This window comes from Hemitrygon akajei, chromosome 16 (genome assembly GCF_048418815.1).
Source record: "Hemitrygon akajei chromosome 16, sHemAka1.3, whole genome shotgun sequence".
Taxonomy (NCBI): Eukaryota; Metazoa; Chordata; class Chondrichthyes; order Myliobatiformes; family Dasyatidae; genus Hemitrygon; species Hemitrygon akajei.
The window spans coordinates 27,564,686-27,582,772 of NC_133139.1; the positions used below are offsets into that span (position 1 = coordinate 27,564,686).

Sequence of the window (18,087 nt, forward strand, 5' to 3'; positions counted from 1 at the left end):
TGGTTGAAGCAGTCAGTCTGTGAGTCAAGTCAGAGGCCAATGTCTGTGAGTTGGCGAGTCCAATGGATGCTAGAGGCAAGGGTTGTCCTGGGGTTGGAGGGGAGGGAGGGAGGGAGAGAGAGAGAGAGGGAGAGAGAGAGAGAGGGAGGGAGAGGGAGAGAGAGAGAGAGAGAGAGAGAGAGAGAGAGAGAGAGAGAGAGAGAGAGAGAGAGAGAGAGAGAGAGAGAGAGAGAGAGGGAGAGAGAGGGAGAGAGAGGGAGAGAGAGGGAGAGAGAGGGAGAGAGAGGGAGAGAGAGAGAGAGAGAGAGAGAGAGAGGGAGAGAGAGAGAGAGAGAGAGAGAGAGTGTGTGTGTGCATGTGTGTCCTCCTGCCAGTACAGAGCCTCTCCACCACCTAAACTCCTGCACTGCCTCCTCGGGGCCACACGCAGAAACTGGGTATCTTACAGTCCCAGGCTAAACTACAGGGGATCTCGGAGCAGCAGTGGGCCCCAGAGACGTGGTGTGCAGGCCCACCACTGTGTGGATACGCCCTGGTGCCTGTCAACCACTGCCTCAGCTATGGCTAAATAGCCCCACTTCCTTGTGGGAAGTCAGCTGAGACAAGGATAAGGGAGCACACCCGGACAGAAAAGCAATGTGCTGGCGGTGCGCAATAGGCGGGCCTTAACAAACCAAGGACCCGGCAGCCTCCTGCGGCCAAGATGTAGGACCGGTTGTCCTGGGACCACTCTTGCCACCGGGATTTACCTCATCATGGTGAAGATAGTGCTACTGGGGATGGCACACACCCTGCTGCACTTTAATATCTTCCTTGCACAGGTCTCCACCTCTGACCTGTGTGTGTGTGTGTGTGTGTGTGTGTGTGTGTGTGTGTGTGTGTGTGTGTGTGTGTGTGTGTGTGTGTGTGTGTGTGTGTGTGTGTGTGTGTGTGTGTGTGTGTGTGTGGGAAAGGGGCTTGCTTTGCTGTTAATGTTTTGCTGAACACCGTGGGCATGCAGCGTTGGCACTGGAATGTGTGGTGACACTTGAGCTGGTTGTTAAATCAAACGCCACATTTCTCTGTGTGTTTCAGTGTGCCTGCGATAAATAAATGAATCTGATTCTGAGTCCCGTTCACGTGAGGAGGTGGTGGCGAGCCAGCTTCCTGAGGTTCTTGGGTAGTGAGTTCTGGAGGTTTGTCTCAGGGAACGGCACACTCATTGTTATTCTGCCTGATCTGCTGCTCTCCGTCAGTGTGGTGGAGGTCTTGTGTTTGGCAAGTGCTGCAGGACTGGAGAAATTTGATTATGTGGAAGGACTGGGTGGGTCTTTAGAACAGATGAAGCGTAGATACAATTTAAAATCCACAATTACTAGAAGGCTGCACAGTGTGGATACTTTACTGGAGAGGTTCACAATCAGAGGCCATATTGTTACAGCTGACTGACCTACATTCAACTGTTGTTTACGTAGAACCCTTCTCCACCTCAATCTTCAAGGTTCTTTGTTGAACATTTGCTAATACTACCAGGATCTGCACCTGTGGTGGCTCCACCTGGATCTGCATCTTGGGCTTCTGCATTCACTGCAGTGTCCCTCCTACTCTCCACAGGCGTCTCCCGTAACTGCCAGCGATGACCAGGTATGGGTCCAATGGCGTCTCCCGTAACTGCCAGTGATGACCAGATATGGGTCCAATGCTCCACTGCCACCCATAAAGTCGTTAGTAGAAGCATTAGAAAGTTGAAGAAAAATTTTTCAGCCAGAGCCAAGAATTGGTGGGGAATCTAGAGAGAGGGAGGGGCAGAATTCTCAGCACATGTATATCTAATTAGATGAGCACTTGAAGCTCTGCAAGGTAATTGACTAATAGCTGGGGTTGGGCTGGATTGGACAGCTCTTCTTGGCTATCATGGACACAAAGGGCCAAATGGTTTCCTTCTGTGCTGTAAATTTCTGAGATCCTGTGGTTCTCTGATCAACCAAGTTGGCCTTTCTGAAAGAGGCGTGGATGTTGTGGTGGGCCAGGAACAGAGCTGATGGTGGATGGTAATGTCCCCAGGACCTTTAAGCAAAGAGCTGCTGCCACTGACGGCAACTGTACCTTAGACATCAGGTTGTCTACCCGGTCGGTGCAGCTGGCCCTGGGGTGGCTTTGTGTTTTCCTAAACTTGCGATGAATTGTGGAGATTTTATAACGTGAGGAACATTCCTCAGACTGTCAGCTACTTATCAGCAACTCAGGCTCAAGAAAACAAAAGCCAAGTGCTGTTAAATATTTGCAGTCAACAGTTGGTGCTGGAGAATGTTTACCCACAGCATATCCTGCTCCTGACCTGAACCGAGGAGGCAGTTAACCCTGTGAGTGGTTCTGGAGTCATACATGGACTGGGATGGGGGAGGGTGATAAGACCTGTTCCTTTAGTGAACCAGGACAGTTTTTACAACAATCCACATCCCTCCTCAATCCTCCTCCTATTCCCCTCCTCTGCTCATCCCACACCCACTTTACCTTCATTATTCTCCTCTCCCCATCCATCTTTTTCTCAATCCCTCTTCCCCATTCCCTTCCTCTTCCACTCCTCACCCCCCTCTTCTCGCCCTCCATGCTCCATCCCTCCTCCCTCTCTCCGCACCTCCCACCTCGCCTTTCTCTCCCCCACCACTCCCTCCTCGCTCAATTTGACGTTCCTCCCCAGAGGCTGACAGGGAGGGAGGTGGACACGTTAGCTGCCGAGACAGGTTATTGGGGAGGCACTCCGACCCTTGCTGTGTTCCCAGGCTGTTGAGGAGGGGCCTTATACACAAGAAAACCAGATTAGATGTCCTGCAATTGCAGCAGGCTCTGATTTACCAACCCTGGTCAAAATGTATTCCTGGAGATTTCATCAGATGGCCTCCCAGCCCCAGCAGTCTCTATGAAAATGGAACAGGCGTGTTTAATAAAAAAAAACGATGTTTCTTATGACAGCATTGCGGTTAGTGCAACACTTTACAACTGTAAGTCTGGGGTTCAATTCCGGCCGTTGTCTGTACTTTATCCCCGTGACAATGTGGTTTCCACTGAGTGCTCCGGTTTCCTCCCACATTCCGAAGAATTAAGAGTTAGTGTTAGTAGGTTGTGGGCATGCTACATTGGCACCAGAAGCTTGACGATATTTGCAGGTTGCCCCCAGCATGTTCTCAACACAACCCAACACGTATCACTGTGTGTTTACATGTGCATAGGCAAATAAAGCTCATTTTATCCCATCTGTGCCATGTCTTAGATTGAGAATGGGCTGACAGATAAACAGAGGGTAGGAATAAACAAGCTTTCTTCCAGGGGGAGCATAGTCTAGTGGGCCCAGCGATCGGTGCTGGGGCCCCAACTATTCAATACAGATTAATGATTTGACTGGCGGAACCAAATATAATATTTCCAAGTTTGTAGGTGAGCCAGATTTGGGGAAAGGGGTGCAACGTGAGTTGTGAAGAAGACGCAAGAGACCTACAACGTGAATTAGACAAGTTGGGTGAGTGGCCAAGTGCGAGTCGGACGCTGTGTAATATGGATCAATGAGAGGTGATCAGCTTTGGTTTTGAAAGGAGAAAGGCGATTTGTTATCTGCGATGGGTGTGAAAGGGGGAAGATTAGTGTGACCTGGGTGCTCTTGCACATCATCGCTGAAAGCAAGTGTCCGGGTGCAGTAAGCAGTTGGCTTCGGTGCAAGAGGACCAAGTACAGGAGGACAGAGCCTTGGCACTTACCTGATGAAAGGTGTTCTTACCACGGAGAGAGTGCGCTGGAGGCTTACCACACCGCTCCCTGGAATGGCCAAGCTGACAGGCCCGTATTCTTTGGAGTTTAGAGATAAGAGGGGATTTCATATTCTGCGTTTACGCCGGTTCTTTCTCATTTTATTTTGTGTGGGGGAGGGGGATTTGGGGGTTGATGTCCTTGTTGCGTTTCGTGCGGGAGGGGGGAGGGTGGCTTGTTATTGTTATTCTTTCTCTCTCAGTTTTGTGGCTATGTGGAGAAAAAGACTCTCAGAGTTGTATACTTTTATAATAAATGAACCTTGGAATGTCGGAACCTCTAGTCTTTGTAACAGGACGAGACCGACTGGAAAGAGGGACGATATTTCCAAAGGCTGAGGTGTCTCGAACCAGGGCTAACAAATGTCAGGATAACGGGCCTAGATCAGGAGAAATCACTTCACTCAGGGGATGGTGAACCTGTGGAATTCTCCACTCAGACAACAAAGGAGGACAAGCCATTAAAGATATCCAAGGAGGCAGCAATGTTTCTTGATGTTAAGCAGATCAAGGGATCCGGGGAGAAGGTGGGAACAAGGTGCCAATGTGGATGGTCGTGTTTGATGATAGAATAGTCTTAAAGGGCTGAATGGCCTATAACTGCTACAACTCTCTAAGTTCTATGGGCTCACAGCAGTGTCCCAATGATTAATGTTTGATTCTCAAAAACCCCAGGCAGTCCTAGTGGGTTGTGAACCTATTCTGGAGGCAGTACAGCATGTCTAATTTTCGCTGACCTCTGATGTCTCTGTGTAACGGGGCAGTTTCTCTATCAGGGTCTTCAGCTCTGCAAACTTCCTGTTGGCAGCGTGGATCTCACTGTGCAGCTCTCTGTACTCTGCATACTGGTCGTTGAACACTCCCTTGTAGCGCTCTCTCTCATCTGCAGCCTCAATCTTCGGGTACTTCCTGCGAAAGTGAAGTCAAGTTTGCAATGAGTTGCAATTAGCATGGAGACAGATCTGAACTTTGTGCGAAACCTCTCTGGCCCTTCATAGGCACATGCCCATCGAGTCTATGCTGTCACACACCAATCACTTTTAGTGGTGAAAGCAGATACGTAGCAGCATTTAAACAGTGGCACGAACAGGAAGGGATCAGAGGGACACGGACCTTGTACGGGCAGATGGGATTAATCTAGACTGGCACAATGGTCGGTGTAGACACCATAAACCAAACGGATCTGTTCCTGTGTCAGTTCTTCCATGTTCTATTATGTTAAAAAAGATGTTCATTTCCCCACTAATTTTCTCTGTAACATATTCTCCCCATTAACTCCGCCCAGATTGTATCTACACTAGGGGCAACTCACAACCTGCATCTTTCCTGGACTACAGGAGGAAATCAGAGCACTCAGAGAAATTCCAGTTAGTTAAAGAGGATCGTACAACCTCCATACAGAGCAGAGGAGGTCGGGATCGAACCTGCATCATGGAGGCTACGGGATTGTACTCATGCCACTGTGTCTCCCATGCGTTGGCCAGAAACATTAACTCTTTTATATAAATAATTGTTTTGTGTTCACTAACAAGACTATCTTCCTTACGTTACATAATCAGGATCGATGAGGGGCTTCGGAATAGATCCAGCTGGAATAGACTTGTTGAGGGTGTGTGCACCATTGGACCTTGATGGGTGGCACCAGCAGACCCACCGTCAAGGACCTATCTATAGAAAGGTGCCAGGAATATCACGGAGGACTCATGGACAACTTGTCCCACTCCCATCAGGGAAGAGGAAACTTAACGTCCACACCAGGACCACTAACTCAAAGACAGTTACTTCACCCAAACCATTAGGCTGATCAATACCTCAACCCATTAACTCGCCACAACACCACCACTTACTCATCAGCTAGTGTGATTTTATGTACAATCAGTCTGTGTATATAATAGATACTTGTACATTGTGTTTATAGCATTGCTTCTATATTTATACTTATTGTGATTTTTTAATTGTGTTCTTTATGCTTATTGTGTGTTTTATGCTGCTTTGGATCCGGAGTAACAATCATTTTGCTCCCCTTTATACTCGTCTACTGAGGAATGACAATAAATAATCTTGAATACCAGAGGTTCATTTGAGTTCCATGCACTGACTGATTAGAAGAGACATGAGTCATGTCAACTCAACATATATCCATACATCATTTTAACGTAACAGAACATAAATATAGAACATGGAAGAACTGACACAGGAACAAATCCTTTTGGTTTATGGTGTCTACTCCGACACTGTGCCAGTCTAGATTAATCCCATCTGCCCGTACAAGGTCCATGTCCCTCTGATCCCTTCCTGTTCGTGCCACTGTCTAAATCTTCTTAAATGTTGCCACATACCTGCTTCTACCACTTCCCAAGGCAGTGCATACCGGGCATCTACCACTGTGTAAATAAACTTGCCTCTTTAAATCTCCTTAAATATTTCCCTTTTCAACTTAAAGCTACGTCTTTGAGCATGTGACATTTCCATTTTTGGGAAAAAGATTTGACCATCTACCCTAACAATGCCTCTGATAACCGTATACTCCTCAACTTTGGATACACCAGAGAAAACAATCAAAATTTATTCAATCTCTCCTTAGAGTTAATACTCTCCACATCAGGCAACATCCTGGTGAAACTCTACTGCAATCTCCCCTAAGCCTCTAACATTATTACAACTTGCTTCACAGAAATGACTACCAAGTGGGACTATATTTCCAAGAATCCCTAAAAATTGGAAAAAGGAGGACAATCAGCCCATCGAGTCTATGCTGTCACACACTAATCACTTTTAGTGGTGAAAGCAGATACGTAGCAGCATTTAAACAGTGGCACGAACAGGAAGGGATCAGAGGGACATGGACCTTTGTACGGGCAGATGGGATTAATCTAGACTGGCACAATGGTCGGTGTAGACACCATAAACCAAACGGATCTGTTCCTGTGTCAGTTCTTCCATGTTCTATTATGTTAAAAAAGATGTTCATTTCCCCACTAATTTTCTCTGTAACATATTCTCCCCATTAACTCCGCCCAGATTGTATCTACACTAGGGGCAACTCACAACCTGCATCTTTCCTGGACTACAGGAGGAAATCAGAGCACGCAGAGAAATTCCAGTTAGTTAAAGAGGACCGTACAACCTCCATACAGAGCAGAGGAGGTCGGGATCGAACCTGCAACATGGAGGCTACGGGATTGTACTCATGCCACTGTGTCTCCCATGCGTTGGCCAGAAACATTAACTCTTTTATATAAATAATTGTTTTGTGTTCACCAACAAGACTATCTTCCTTACGTTACATAATCAGGAACAATGAGGGGCTTCGGAATAAATCCAGCTGGAATAGACTTTTTCAGGGTGTGTGCACCATTGGACCTTGATGGGATGTTCTCTTCATCTGGAGGTCGTGATGCTTTTGTCCGGAATGACATGCGCTTGAATAAGAACGGGCGCCTCTGTGTGATCACCCGGACCGTTCCACGCTACAGAAAGCAACAGAATGACACGTCAGCGGAAAACTCGGGCATGGCCAATAAATCTGATCTTTTCATCTGAGTGGGGAGACGGAGCTCTGCTCACACCTCATCACGTTCTGCCCCCACCCAATCAGTGTTCTGCCCACCCCCACCCTATACTCAGGGTTCAGGGGACCCTTCAGATCCTCTTGAACCACATAAGGATAGTGCTCAGGAGTCAATCGCTACAGATCTACACAGGATATACAATTTGAAAACAAGGTTGAAAATTTTCAAGTGAAGACACTGAGGGACAGGAACCAGTCTGAGTCAGAGAGCCTGGACTCGGACAAGTTTCGACATGGTTTCCCATGAGTTTAAGCTTAGGGTAGATGGAAGACAGGAGTCTGACGGGAGTTACTGCAGCAGATGGGACAAAGCAGTGATGGAGAGAGGCAGCACTTTGGGGTTGGGGATGGTATCAGAAACTTATCCCAGGCTCAAGCACAAGACCAAGTTTGTGAGCAGATGGATTTAGTTTCAAACAGCTTCTATCGATTGGTGAAAAGGTGATGGGAAAAGGGACAATGGTTTGAATGTACCAATGCCTAACAGGAAGAAATTCCTGCTCCCGAATGTCTATGTAACCTACAAAACAAGGGAGGGTGTCAAATAGAGCTGTGGACTGTCAGTGGACATGGGGGTATTTGGGGGGGACAGAAATAGGAGGGACCAAGGAGCAATCCATAAGTGAATGATATGGGAACAGGAAGAGAAGCCACTGCAGTGGATCTTCTGATGGTGACTAAATCGAGAAGAAAAGGACTGAATAAGAGTGGGGAAACAATGGAAGATGAGATCATGGTCACCATGGTAAATACTACTCAGATTAAGGAGAATGAGTGAAAAGAATGGATTATTGGGTCAAAGTCACACCGGATGTTTTGTGTTTTTGATAAGAGTTGTGTTGAAATTTTTTTATACATTGTGAAGAGATGAGTCATGGTTTTAGACTGAGGTAATACCTTCCCTGAATGGTCAGAAGGAAAGAGTTTGTGCGAATATTTGTCTTGGTCACTGATGGGGCACAGCCTACCTTACTTGCCAAAGCCTCCCGCTGTTTTCTGTTCAGCTCGTGACGCCACACCTTGAGACACACACCCGCGCTGACCAGGTACAGGAGCATGTTGACAAACAGGAAGGCCGTGGCAGCAATCTGTCCACTCTCCACACGGCACAGCTGGTAGTAGAGAGGATTGTTGGCCAGCATGGTGTAGCACAGGCCTCCCAGGCCTAACCCGTTGACGTAGACAATGCCGGCTGCCATGTACAAAAAGAAGAGGCAGGTGTTCATGGTGAACTCTGTCAGCGGCCACCAGCCCGAGTCGAGAAGAATAGTTCTATAATACAGGGACAGTCCCAAGAGCAGGAGGCCTATTGTCACAACCCAGGCCAGAGCAACCATGACCAGAACGAAAGGTGTTTTGGGTCCAGTATAGTAATAATTGTTCCCGAGTCCGTAGGATGGGAAAGATCCACCAATAAAGTTGTACCACTGGCTGTCTTTCTGTATGTATGCACATATACAAGCGAAGACCATTGCTCCGAACAGTAGCTCCATCACTCCCAGTACCCTCAGCAACCCTGGCCATGACTTCATGTAGGCATGTTTCAGCTGGTAAACGTGCATCCGCTCCATGTAGCTCTGGGCCGTCTCGGGCTCCTTCTCTGAAAATGCCGGCATGGATTCTGGTTCATATCTGGACGTCTCGCAACCATCGTCTTCAGCCTCACCCCTGGGCTTCTCCTCCGAAAGGCCGCCCTTTGCCAAAGCGTCCTGGCGGCGATTTAGGAAGGGCGACACCGGCGGCGAGCACTCTTCTACTCCCCACGAGGAACTGAGGTCAAGCAGCAACTTGTCCCGCCCTTTGCGGCCCCTCCAGAAGTTTTTCCAAGAGTCGGGGATGAACTTTCTCTTTGGCTTGATGTCAGTCATGGGCAGCTCCTCATCCGGCGAGCCCACCGGCGGCTGCAGGGGGAGTGGTGGTGGTATGGCCACTGAGCTATAAGAGTCTTCTTCCTCGCTGGTGCAGGCACCTGCGTGTAACATTAAGTGTGTGGGCAGCACCTGCCTCTGTAGGCCAGGACGCTCGACACGTTCAGCACTGGTTGCTGGCCAGCCCCGGTCATAATCAGTCTGATCTGACGACATCCTCTTTCTATCTGCCTTATCTCTTTATCTCTGAGAAATTGCAAAAGGACTGTGCAAAAAGTACTGATTGTTTAACAAAGCTGTTGGCAGCTTTAGTTCACCATCTTAGGTTTCAAAAACTATTGAATAAACATTTGAAGGAGAAAGATATTTTAGGGCTAAAGCTGGGTAGTGAACTGAATCTTCAAAAGAGCTGCAGCAGACTCAGCGAGCTTTAAGGACCTCCTTCTGTGCTTTACGAGTGTGTGAATTGAACTTCTGTTCTTTCCTACTTCAAAGCTGAGGGTAGTTTTAACATTCCATGGATTGGCATGGTGCCCTCAATGACTTCACTTCCTTGGACAGAGCAGTGAGTGCAGAGCCAGTCCTAAACAGAATACAATCCAAACTTAAATCTCTTCGGGCTTTTTTCTCCTGTAGTCCTCTTACTTGTAATTCTCACTGGACACACACACATGGGCAGGTACACGCACGCACGCACACACACACACACACCTACCTAGAGAACAAGGGCACTTAGGTATGTAAGAATGCTGTTTCTAGATTTTAGTTTGGCATTCAACACTGTTGTCCCACGGACTTTAGTGAACAAACACCCACTCCTCGGTCTAAATACCCCACTGTGCTGGACTTCCTCACAGAAAGACCTCAGATAGTCAGGACAATGATCTCTCTCTCTCTCTCTCTCTCACACACACACACACACACACACACACACACACACACACACACACACACACACACACACACACACACACACACACACACACACACACACACACACACACACACTTAGATAAACATGCTGGGATATACACTTTGAAGCACTGTCTGAGGGCAGGTATATTTTTCCCAGGGCTGGGGAATCTTAAGGTGAAAAGGGAGAAATTTAATGATCTGAAGGGCAGGTTATTCACACAAGGGTTGGTGACTATCTGTAAGATATTGGAGACACATAAAATTATAATACTTAAAAGGCAGTTAGACGTGTACTTGGATAGAAAAGAAGTTGAGGGATATGGGCCAATATGACAGTGAAGGACTCCCACACACAGAAATTATTAAGAGTGTAGTTTATTGCTGGCACAGAGACTCTGATCCTGGCCTCAGGTCAACCTCACTGCATCTAGTTTACACCATGGTTGTTGTTAAAGAAGGACTTGTTCTATTTAACAACAATTTGAACTTCCAAAGTAGTAAAGTATTCTGAAAAGTTTCATAGAACCCGAATTGGCATATGTCATGAAATTTGTTTCCTTTTGGCAGCAGTAAATGTAATACATAATAATAGAAAAAAACATGAATTACAGTACAATATTTATATACACAATAGTTACATGAAATAAGTAGTGCAAAAATTGAAATAAAACGTAGTGAGGTAGTGTTCATGGGTTCAATGCCCATTCAGAAATCGGATAGCAGAGGGGAAGAAACTGTTCCTGAATCGGGTGTGTGTGTGTGTGTGTGTGTGTGTGTGTGTGTGTGTGTGTGTGTGTGTGTGTGTGTGTGTGTGTGTGTGTGTGTGTGTGTGTGTGTGTGTGTGTGTGTGTGTGTGTGTGTGTGTGTGTGTGTGTGTGTGTGTGTGTGTGTGTGTGTGTTGAACTAGATATACCTGTCTGGACTGCTCCTGTGGCTCCTCCCACAGACCCCTGTATAAAGGCAACTGTGGGCTGTTGCTCGTCCTCATTCCCCAGGATGTAGTGTTGTTCATTCTTCCAGTCAATAAAAGCCGATACCTCGCTTCCTACGTCTCAGCGTGAGTTATTGATGGTGCATCAATGTGTGTGTGTGTGTGTGTGTGTGTGTGTGTGTGTGTGTGTGTGTGTGTGTGTGTGTGTGTGTGTGTGTGTGTGTGTGTGTGTGTGTGCCTTCAGCCTTCTGTACCTCCTTCCTGTTGGTAGCTCTGAGAACAAGGCGTGCCCTGGCTGGTGGGGGTCCTTAATGATGGATGCCAACTTTTTGAGGCATCACTCCTTGAAGATGTCCTGGATACTAAGGAGGCTGGTGCCCATGATGGAGTGAAGTTTACAACTCTCCGCAGCTTATATAGATCCTGTGCAGTACCCCTCCCCACCCATATTAGATGGTGATGCAGCCAATTAGAATCAACACATTATGGATTTTAGTACAGATGATGTTGAAGGTAGAACTTGGATCCGGCAGCAGAAAATATTGCTGTTGATGGTGGCACATTGGAAAAGGGGAAAAAAATTTGGAAAAGCGACACACGCTCCGTTTGTTGGTTGGTGATTGCCACCGTGCCAGAAAACAGCCCAGACTGAGTGAAGCTCGCTGTTAGGTACTCACAGTCAGAGGGGGACGAGGGCTGGTGGGGATGTTTAAGTTGTATTTGTTTCTGGAGTTTGACTTAAGTGACATAGGATGGGAATGGAACATGTTTCTGGCTAAATCCTGGATAAGACACAGTGACCATAAATCCTTGAAAGGACATCTGTTGGAATAGTTTTTTATTCTACTGTGACTTTCAAATTGACCAATGCAGGCTTCTTGTAGTTCATTGGATAATTGTCTGCTTATAAAACTTAGCAGTCTGGAACTTTGTTTACTTGTACATTTATTTCTAAATATTGTTTGCATTACATTTCGATATAGACTGTCATATGAACATGGCTGTTTCCTGCTTAGTTTTGCCTAGGTTGAAGTTGGAATCGAATGCATTAATTGGTAAACAGTTTGCAAGCAGCCGGTTTTGAAGCTACAAACAGTTTAAAAGTTATGCATTACTGTGGGATATTTTCCACTGAGAGATCCCCAAACAATGTATTTCTAGGCTGGTCTTCAGAGAAAACATTTAAAATGTGAGATTACATTGTTATTTTACAGTATTCCCACGTTATCACGAAGGCAAATGGAACATTGACCTTTACTGCCGGAAAGACTGGACTTACAGTAAGAGCAGAGAGGTTATGCTTTGTGTCTATGGACTCACTTTTGTTCTGAATACTAATTGCTTACTTTTATTGTTTGCACGATTTGTGTTTCTCTCTCTGCGCACTGGGTGTTTCACAGTCTTATTTATGTGGGTTCTCATGGGGTTCTGTGTTTTATGGCTGCCAGTAAGGAGAGGAATTTCCAGGCTGTATAACGTATGCATACTTTGAACTGTACTGGTGAGGCCGCGTTCTGGAGAACTGCATGCAGTTCCGGTCTTCTTGAGGGAAGATTCAGTATACAGGCTTTGGAGGCAGTGCAGAAGAGGTTCACCAGGTTGATTCTGAAATTGAGGGGATTTGCCTATGACAGATTGTGTTGCCTGGGACCATACTCACTGGAATTCAGAAGAACGAGAGGGGATCTTATAGAATTATAATACAATGGAGGCAGGAAAGTTGCTTCTTCTGGTAGTGAGATTAGAACCGGGGGACATAGTTTCAGGATTTGAGGGAATAGATTTAGGATGGAGTTGAGGAAAAATAATTTTTCCCCAGAGAATAGCGAATCTGTGGAATTCTCTGCCAGGGAAGCACAAGAGGCTACCTCATTGAGTACTTTTACGTAGCAGGAGAGTTAAGGGTTATAGGAAAAGGCAGATAGGTGGAGCTGAATCCATGGTCATATCAGCCATGATCTCATTGAATGTCCCAGCACACCCGATGGGCCAGATTGTCTAATCTCCCTCCTATTTCTTATGTCCTTATGTTCTTCTGCACAAGAGGGCAGAACTTCATAAATAGTATCTTCTCACAATGTCTCAAAGAGCAGTGGTTTTGAAGGGCTGTCCTTATCGTGGAGGAGAAAGTAGGGCAGACAGCTCCCAACACATAGCAAAGAACGGAAATCTGCCTTTGGTAATAACAGCAGAGGGGCAAATATTAGCCTGAAGACCAGGAAACTTCCCTCGTTTCCTTTTTAGGCCAAGCACTTGTTTATATCTACCTGACAGAGTAGACTTAGTGATGTAGAAATTTATCACCATTCTTTCACCAGCACTGGGGTCTAAGTCCTAGAATGTCCGAGCCAACAGCATTGTAGAAGATTTTGTCATTTAGCCATAGTATCCCACAGTACAGAAACAGGCTCTTTGGCCCATCCAGCTTGCACTGACCTTCATTTGCCTTACTGCCATGTTATTCCTAATGCCCTAATCCCATATTATTCTCCCCAGATTCCCATCAATATTCTCTCAATTTTAGCACTCAGCTCTACAACAGGAGCAATGAACATGCTGAAAAACCATCATGCACAATTGCCTATGAAGAAGCAGTCAAGCATCAAGCACATTAATGGGTCTGGAGTCACATATAGTGCAGACGGAATAAAGCCAATAGATTGAGGATAACCATATAACCATATAACAATTACAGCATGGAAACAAGCCACCTTGGCCCTTCTAGTCCGTGCCGAACGCTTACTCTCACCTAGTCCCACCAACCTGCACTCAGCCCATAACCCTCCATTCCTTTCCTGTCCATATACCTATACAATTTTTTTTTAATGAGAAAATCGAACCTGCCTCTACCACTTCTACTGGAAGCTCGTTCCACACAGCTACCACTTTCTGAGTAAAGAAGTTCCCCCTTGTGTTACCCCTAAACTTTGCCCCTTAAATCTCAACTCATGTCCTCTTGTTTGAATCTCCCCTACTCTCAATGGAAAAAGCCCATCCACGTCAACTGTATCTATCCCCCTCATAATTTTAAATACCTCTATCAAGTCACCCCTCAACCTTCTATACTCCAAAGAATAAAGACCTAATTTGTTCAACCTTTCTCTGTAACTTAGGTGCTGAAACCCAGGTAACATTCTAGTAAATCTTCTCTGTACTCTCTCTATTTTGTTGACATCTTTCCTATAATTAGGTGACCAGAACTGTGTACAATACTCCAAATTTGGCCTCACCAATGCCTTGTACAATTTTAACATTACATCCCAACTCCTATACTCAATGCTCTGATTTATAAAGGCCAGCATACCAAAAGCTTTCTTCACCACCCTATCGACATGAGATTCCACCTTCAGGAAACTATGCACCATTATTCTTAGATCACTCTGTTCTACTGCATTCCTCAGTGCCCTACCATTTACCATGTATGTCCTTTTTTGATTATTCCTACCAAAATGTAGCACCTCACACTTATCAGCATTAAACTCCATCTGCCATCTTTCAGTCCACTCTTCTAACTGACCTAAATCTCTCTGCAAGCTTTGAAAACTTACTTCATTATCCACAACACCACCCATCTTGGTATCATCTGTGTACTTACTAATCCAATTTACCACCCTATCATCCAGATCATTAATGGATATGACAAACAACATTGGACCCAGTACAGACCCTTGAGACACACCACTAGTCACTGGCCTCCAACCTGACAAACAGTTATCCACCACTACTCTCTGGCATCTCCCATCCAGCCACTGTTGAATCCATTTTACTACTTTAATATTAATACCTAACGATTGAACCTTCCTAACTAACCTTCCATGTGGAACTGAAGTCCATATAGACAGCATTCACCGTTTTACCCTTGTCAACTTTCCTAGTAACCTCTTCAAAAAATTCAATAAGATTTGTCAAACATGAACTTCCACGCACAAATCCATGTTGACTGTTCCTAATCAGACCCTGTCTATCCAGATAGTTATATATACCATCTCTAAGAATACTTTACATTAATTTACCCACCACTGATGTCAAACTTACAGGCCAATAATTGCTAGGTTTACTCTTAGAACCCTTTTTAAACAATGGAACCACATGAGCAATACGCCAATCCTCTGGCACCATCCCCGTTTCCAATGACATTTGAAATATTTCTGTCAGAGCCCCTGCCATTTCTACACTAACTTCCCTCAAGGTCCTAGGGAATATCCTGTCAGGACCTGTAGACTTATCCACTTTTAGATCCTTTAAAAGTGCCAGTACTTTCTCCTCTTTAATCGTCATAGTTTCCATAACTTCCCTACTTGTTTCCCTTACCTTACACAATTCAATATCCTTCTCCTTAGTGAATACCGAAGAAAAGATATTGTTCAAAATCTCCCCCATCTCTTTTGGCTCCACACATAGCTGTCCACTCTGATTTTCTAAGGGGCCAATTTTATCCCTCACTGTCCTTTTGCTATTAATATAACTGTAGAAACCCTTTGGATTTATTTTCACCTTACTTGCCAAAGCAACCTTGTATCTTCTTTTAGCTTTTCTAATTTCTTTCTTAAGATTCTTTTTACATTCTTTATATTCCTCGAGCACCTCATTTACTCCATGCTGCCTATATTTATTGTAGATCTTTCTCTTTTTCTGAACCAAGTTTCCAATATCCCTTGAAAACCATGGCTCTCTCAAACTTTTAACCTTTCCTTTCAACCTAACAGGAACATAAAGTTTCTGTATCCTCAAAATTTCACCTTTAAATGACCTTCATTTCTCTGTTACATCCTTCCCATAAAAAAAAATTGTCCCACTCCACTCTTTCTAAATCCTTTTGCATCTCCTCCAAGTTAGCCTTTCTCCAATCAAAAATCTCAACCCTGGGTCCATTCCTATCCTTCTCCATAATTATATTGAAACTAATGGCATTGTGATCACTGGACCCGAAATGCTCCCCAATACATACCTCTGTCACCTGACCTATCTTATTCCATAACAGGAGATCCAACACTGCCCCTTCTCTAGTTGGTACCTCTATGTATTGCTGCAAAAAAACTATTCTGCACACATTTTACAAACTCCAAACCATCCAGACCTTTTACAGTATGGGCTTCCCAGTCTATGTGTGGAAAATTAAAATCTCCTACAATCACAACCTTGTGCTTACTACAAATATCTGCTATCTCCTTACAAATTTGCTCCTCCAATACTCACTCCCCATTAGGTGGTCTATAATACACCCCTATAAGTGTTACTACACCTTTCCCATTCCTCAATTCCACCCAAATAGCCTCCCTAGACGAGCCCTCCAATCTATCCTGCCAAAGTACCACTGTAATATTTTCTCGGACAAGCAATGCAACACCTCCCCCTCTTGCCCCTCCGATTCTATCACACCTGAAGCAACAAAATCCAGGAATATTTAGTTGCCAATCACACCCCTCTTGCAACCATGTTTCACTAATAGCTACAACATCATATTTCCAGGTATCAATCCATGCTCTAAGCTCATCCACCTTTCTTACAATGCTCTTTTTATTGATATTATTGAGACAGGTGAGTGTTTCCATCATTCTGATAGTTTTGTGGTTAGGCTTAGTCCATATTTATTGAATCACTTGGATTTCAACTCCCCAATGCCATGGTGGGATCCGAGATTGTCTCTAGATCAGCAATCCAGAACTCTGTCTCATAATCATTAAACGTGTATTACAGAGGTTCAAAAAGGCAGCTCACCTTCTCAAGCTCAATTAGCTATGGGCAATAGGTGCCAATCTTGCCAGCAACACCCACATCCTGAAAAATAAGTAAAAACAATTCTCAATGTTGCTTCATCTGGAAGTCAACAATTCACACAATGCTGCATTAGGGATGCTGACCTGGACCTGAACTCACAACCTCAGGAGCACTGTGCCCAAAGGAAGCTCACCATTTTCTCAATTGGGGCTGGGTAATTTCCTGGCGCTTCCAGCACGCTCTCACACTTCCAGCTACCCATTATTGTCAACACGTACTGGATGAAACAAATACATTAAAAAAGAATTTCCACGCCCACTCAAGGAGGTTTTATCCCAAAGCGGTCAGATTAACCTTGGACAGTTCGATCATGACACCTATAAGTAAAAATTCCTGGACACAGGGAGCAGTGAGCAGGTTCCACGATTTAACCCCTTGTAGGATTCGGAAATTTCCACCTCAGGGTCAGAAGCCTCCTCCCCTCCCCTCAGTTAGAGGCTCGTTGGTGTTGGTGAGCCCCACCCCCTTCACCAAACATCCCAGGCAGGCTGTTTCCCCAAAATGGGCGGATCCGAGTCTACTTCTCGTCAAATCGACTTCTAGCGAGAACCGTTAACGCACGCAGAGACAAAGTAGACCAGCTGGACTCAGTTTAATAATCAGAAGTTGGGGCTATGGTCTCTTCTCGGTAGTGTCCCCGCGACTGATTACCCACCTGCCTAATGTATTTCCGATCCCGTTCTAGATACGAACCTGCCTTTCGTCCACTGGTCTCGGATTAGATCGTGTTCTTTCGTGTCGCACTCGAACACCACACAATATCTGAGCGAAACTCTGACACAAGTGTGACGCCCGGTTATTGAAACACCAGCATACTGGGTTAGATATTAACCAGGAGAGAGAGTGTCAAAGAGAGAACTGATTTCTGATCAGATTAGAGGAAAAATAGTTATTAACCTCAATTATACGCGCCCCTCGCCGTCCAAGGACGTAGATAAGAATATCAGCAAACTAAATTTGATCCCGTAAGGCGTAAGGAAACTTTTAAGTGTGGCGACTCCAAGTTTGGTCACGAGTTTTAAGAGAGCGACAGAGAGACAGGTAGAGGGAGGGAATTCCAGAGTTTTGTTCCACCACAGTACAGTATTTGATTGTTATGAATACAGGATATTTATCATGAAGGCAGGGAACAGTGAATGATTTTCAATGGCTCCCACACAAAAGATTGTGACTTCAAATTCAGGTCCAAGAGCTTTGAACTGCATTGATTGGATTAGTAAAATGAATGAAGAAATGGCATGTTCT

General features: G+C 45.2%; 1 protein-coding gene across 1 annotated transcript in view; it reads right to left on the reverse strand.

Annotated features, from left to right (window-relative positions):
* Nucleotides 1-17,667, reverse strand: part of LOC140740328 (uncharacterized) — a 74,608-nt gene extending 56,941 nt beyond the window's left edge. The window contains exons 1-5 of the mRNA XM_073069479.1: nucleotides 17,536-17,667; nucleotides 16,783-16,842; nucleotides 8,319-9,801; nucleotides 7,062-7,249; nucleotides 4,517-4,688 (exon numbers count right to left, since the gene is read on the reverse strand). Coding sequence (XP_072925580.1) covers nucleotides 4,517-4,688; nucleotides 7,062-7,249; nucleotides 8,319-9,434 — 1,476 coding nt within the window. The 5' untranslated portion in view covers nucleotides 9,435-9,801; nucleotides 16,783-16,842; nucleotides 17,536-17,667. The remainder of the gene's footprint in view (nucleotides 1-4,516; nucleotides 4,689-7,061; nucleotides 7,250-8,318; nucleotides 9,802-16,782; nucleotides 16,843-17,535) is intronic.
* Nucleotides 17,668-18,087: the final 420 nt, after the last annotated feature.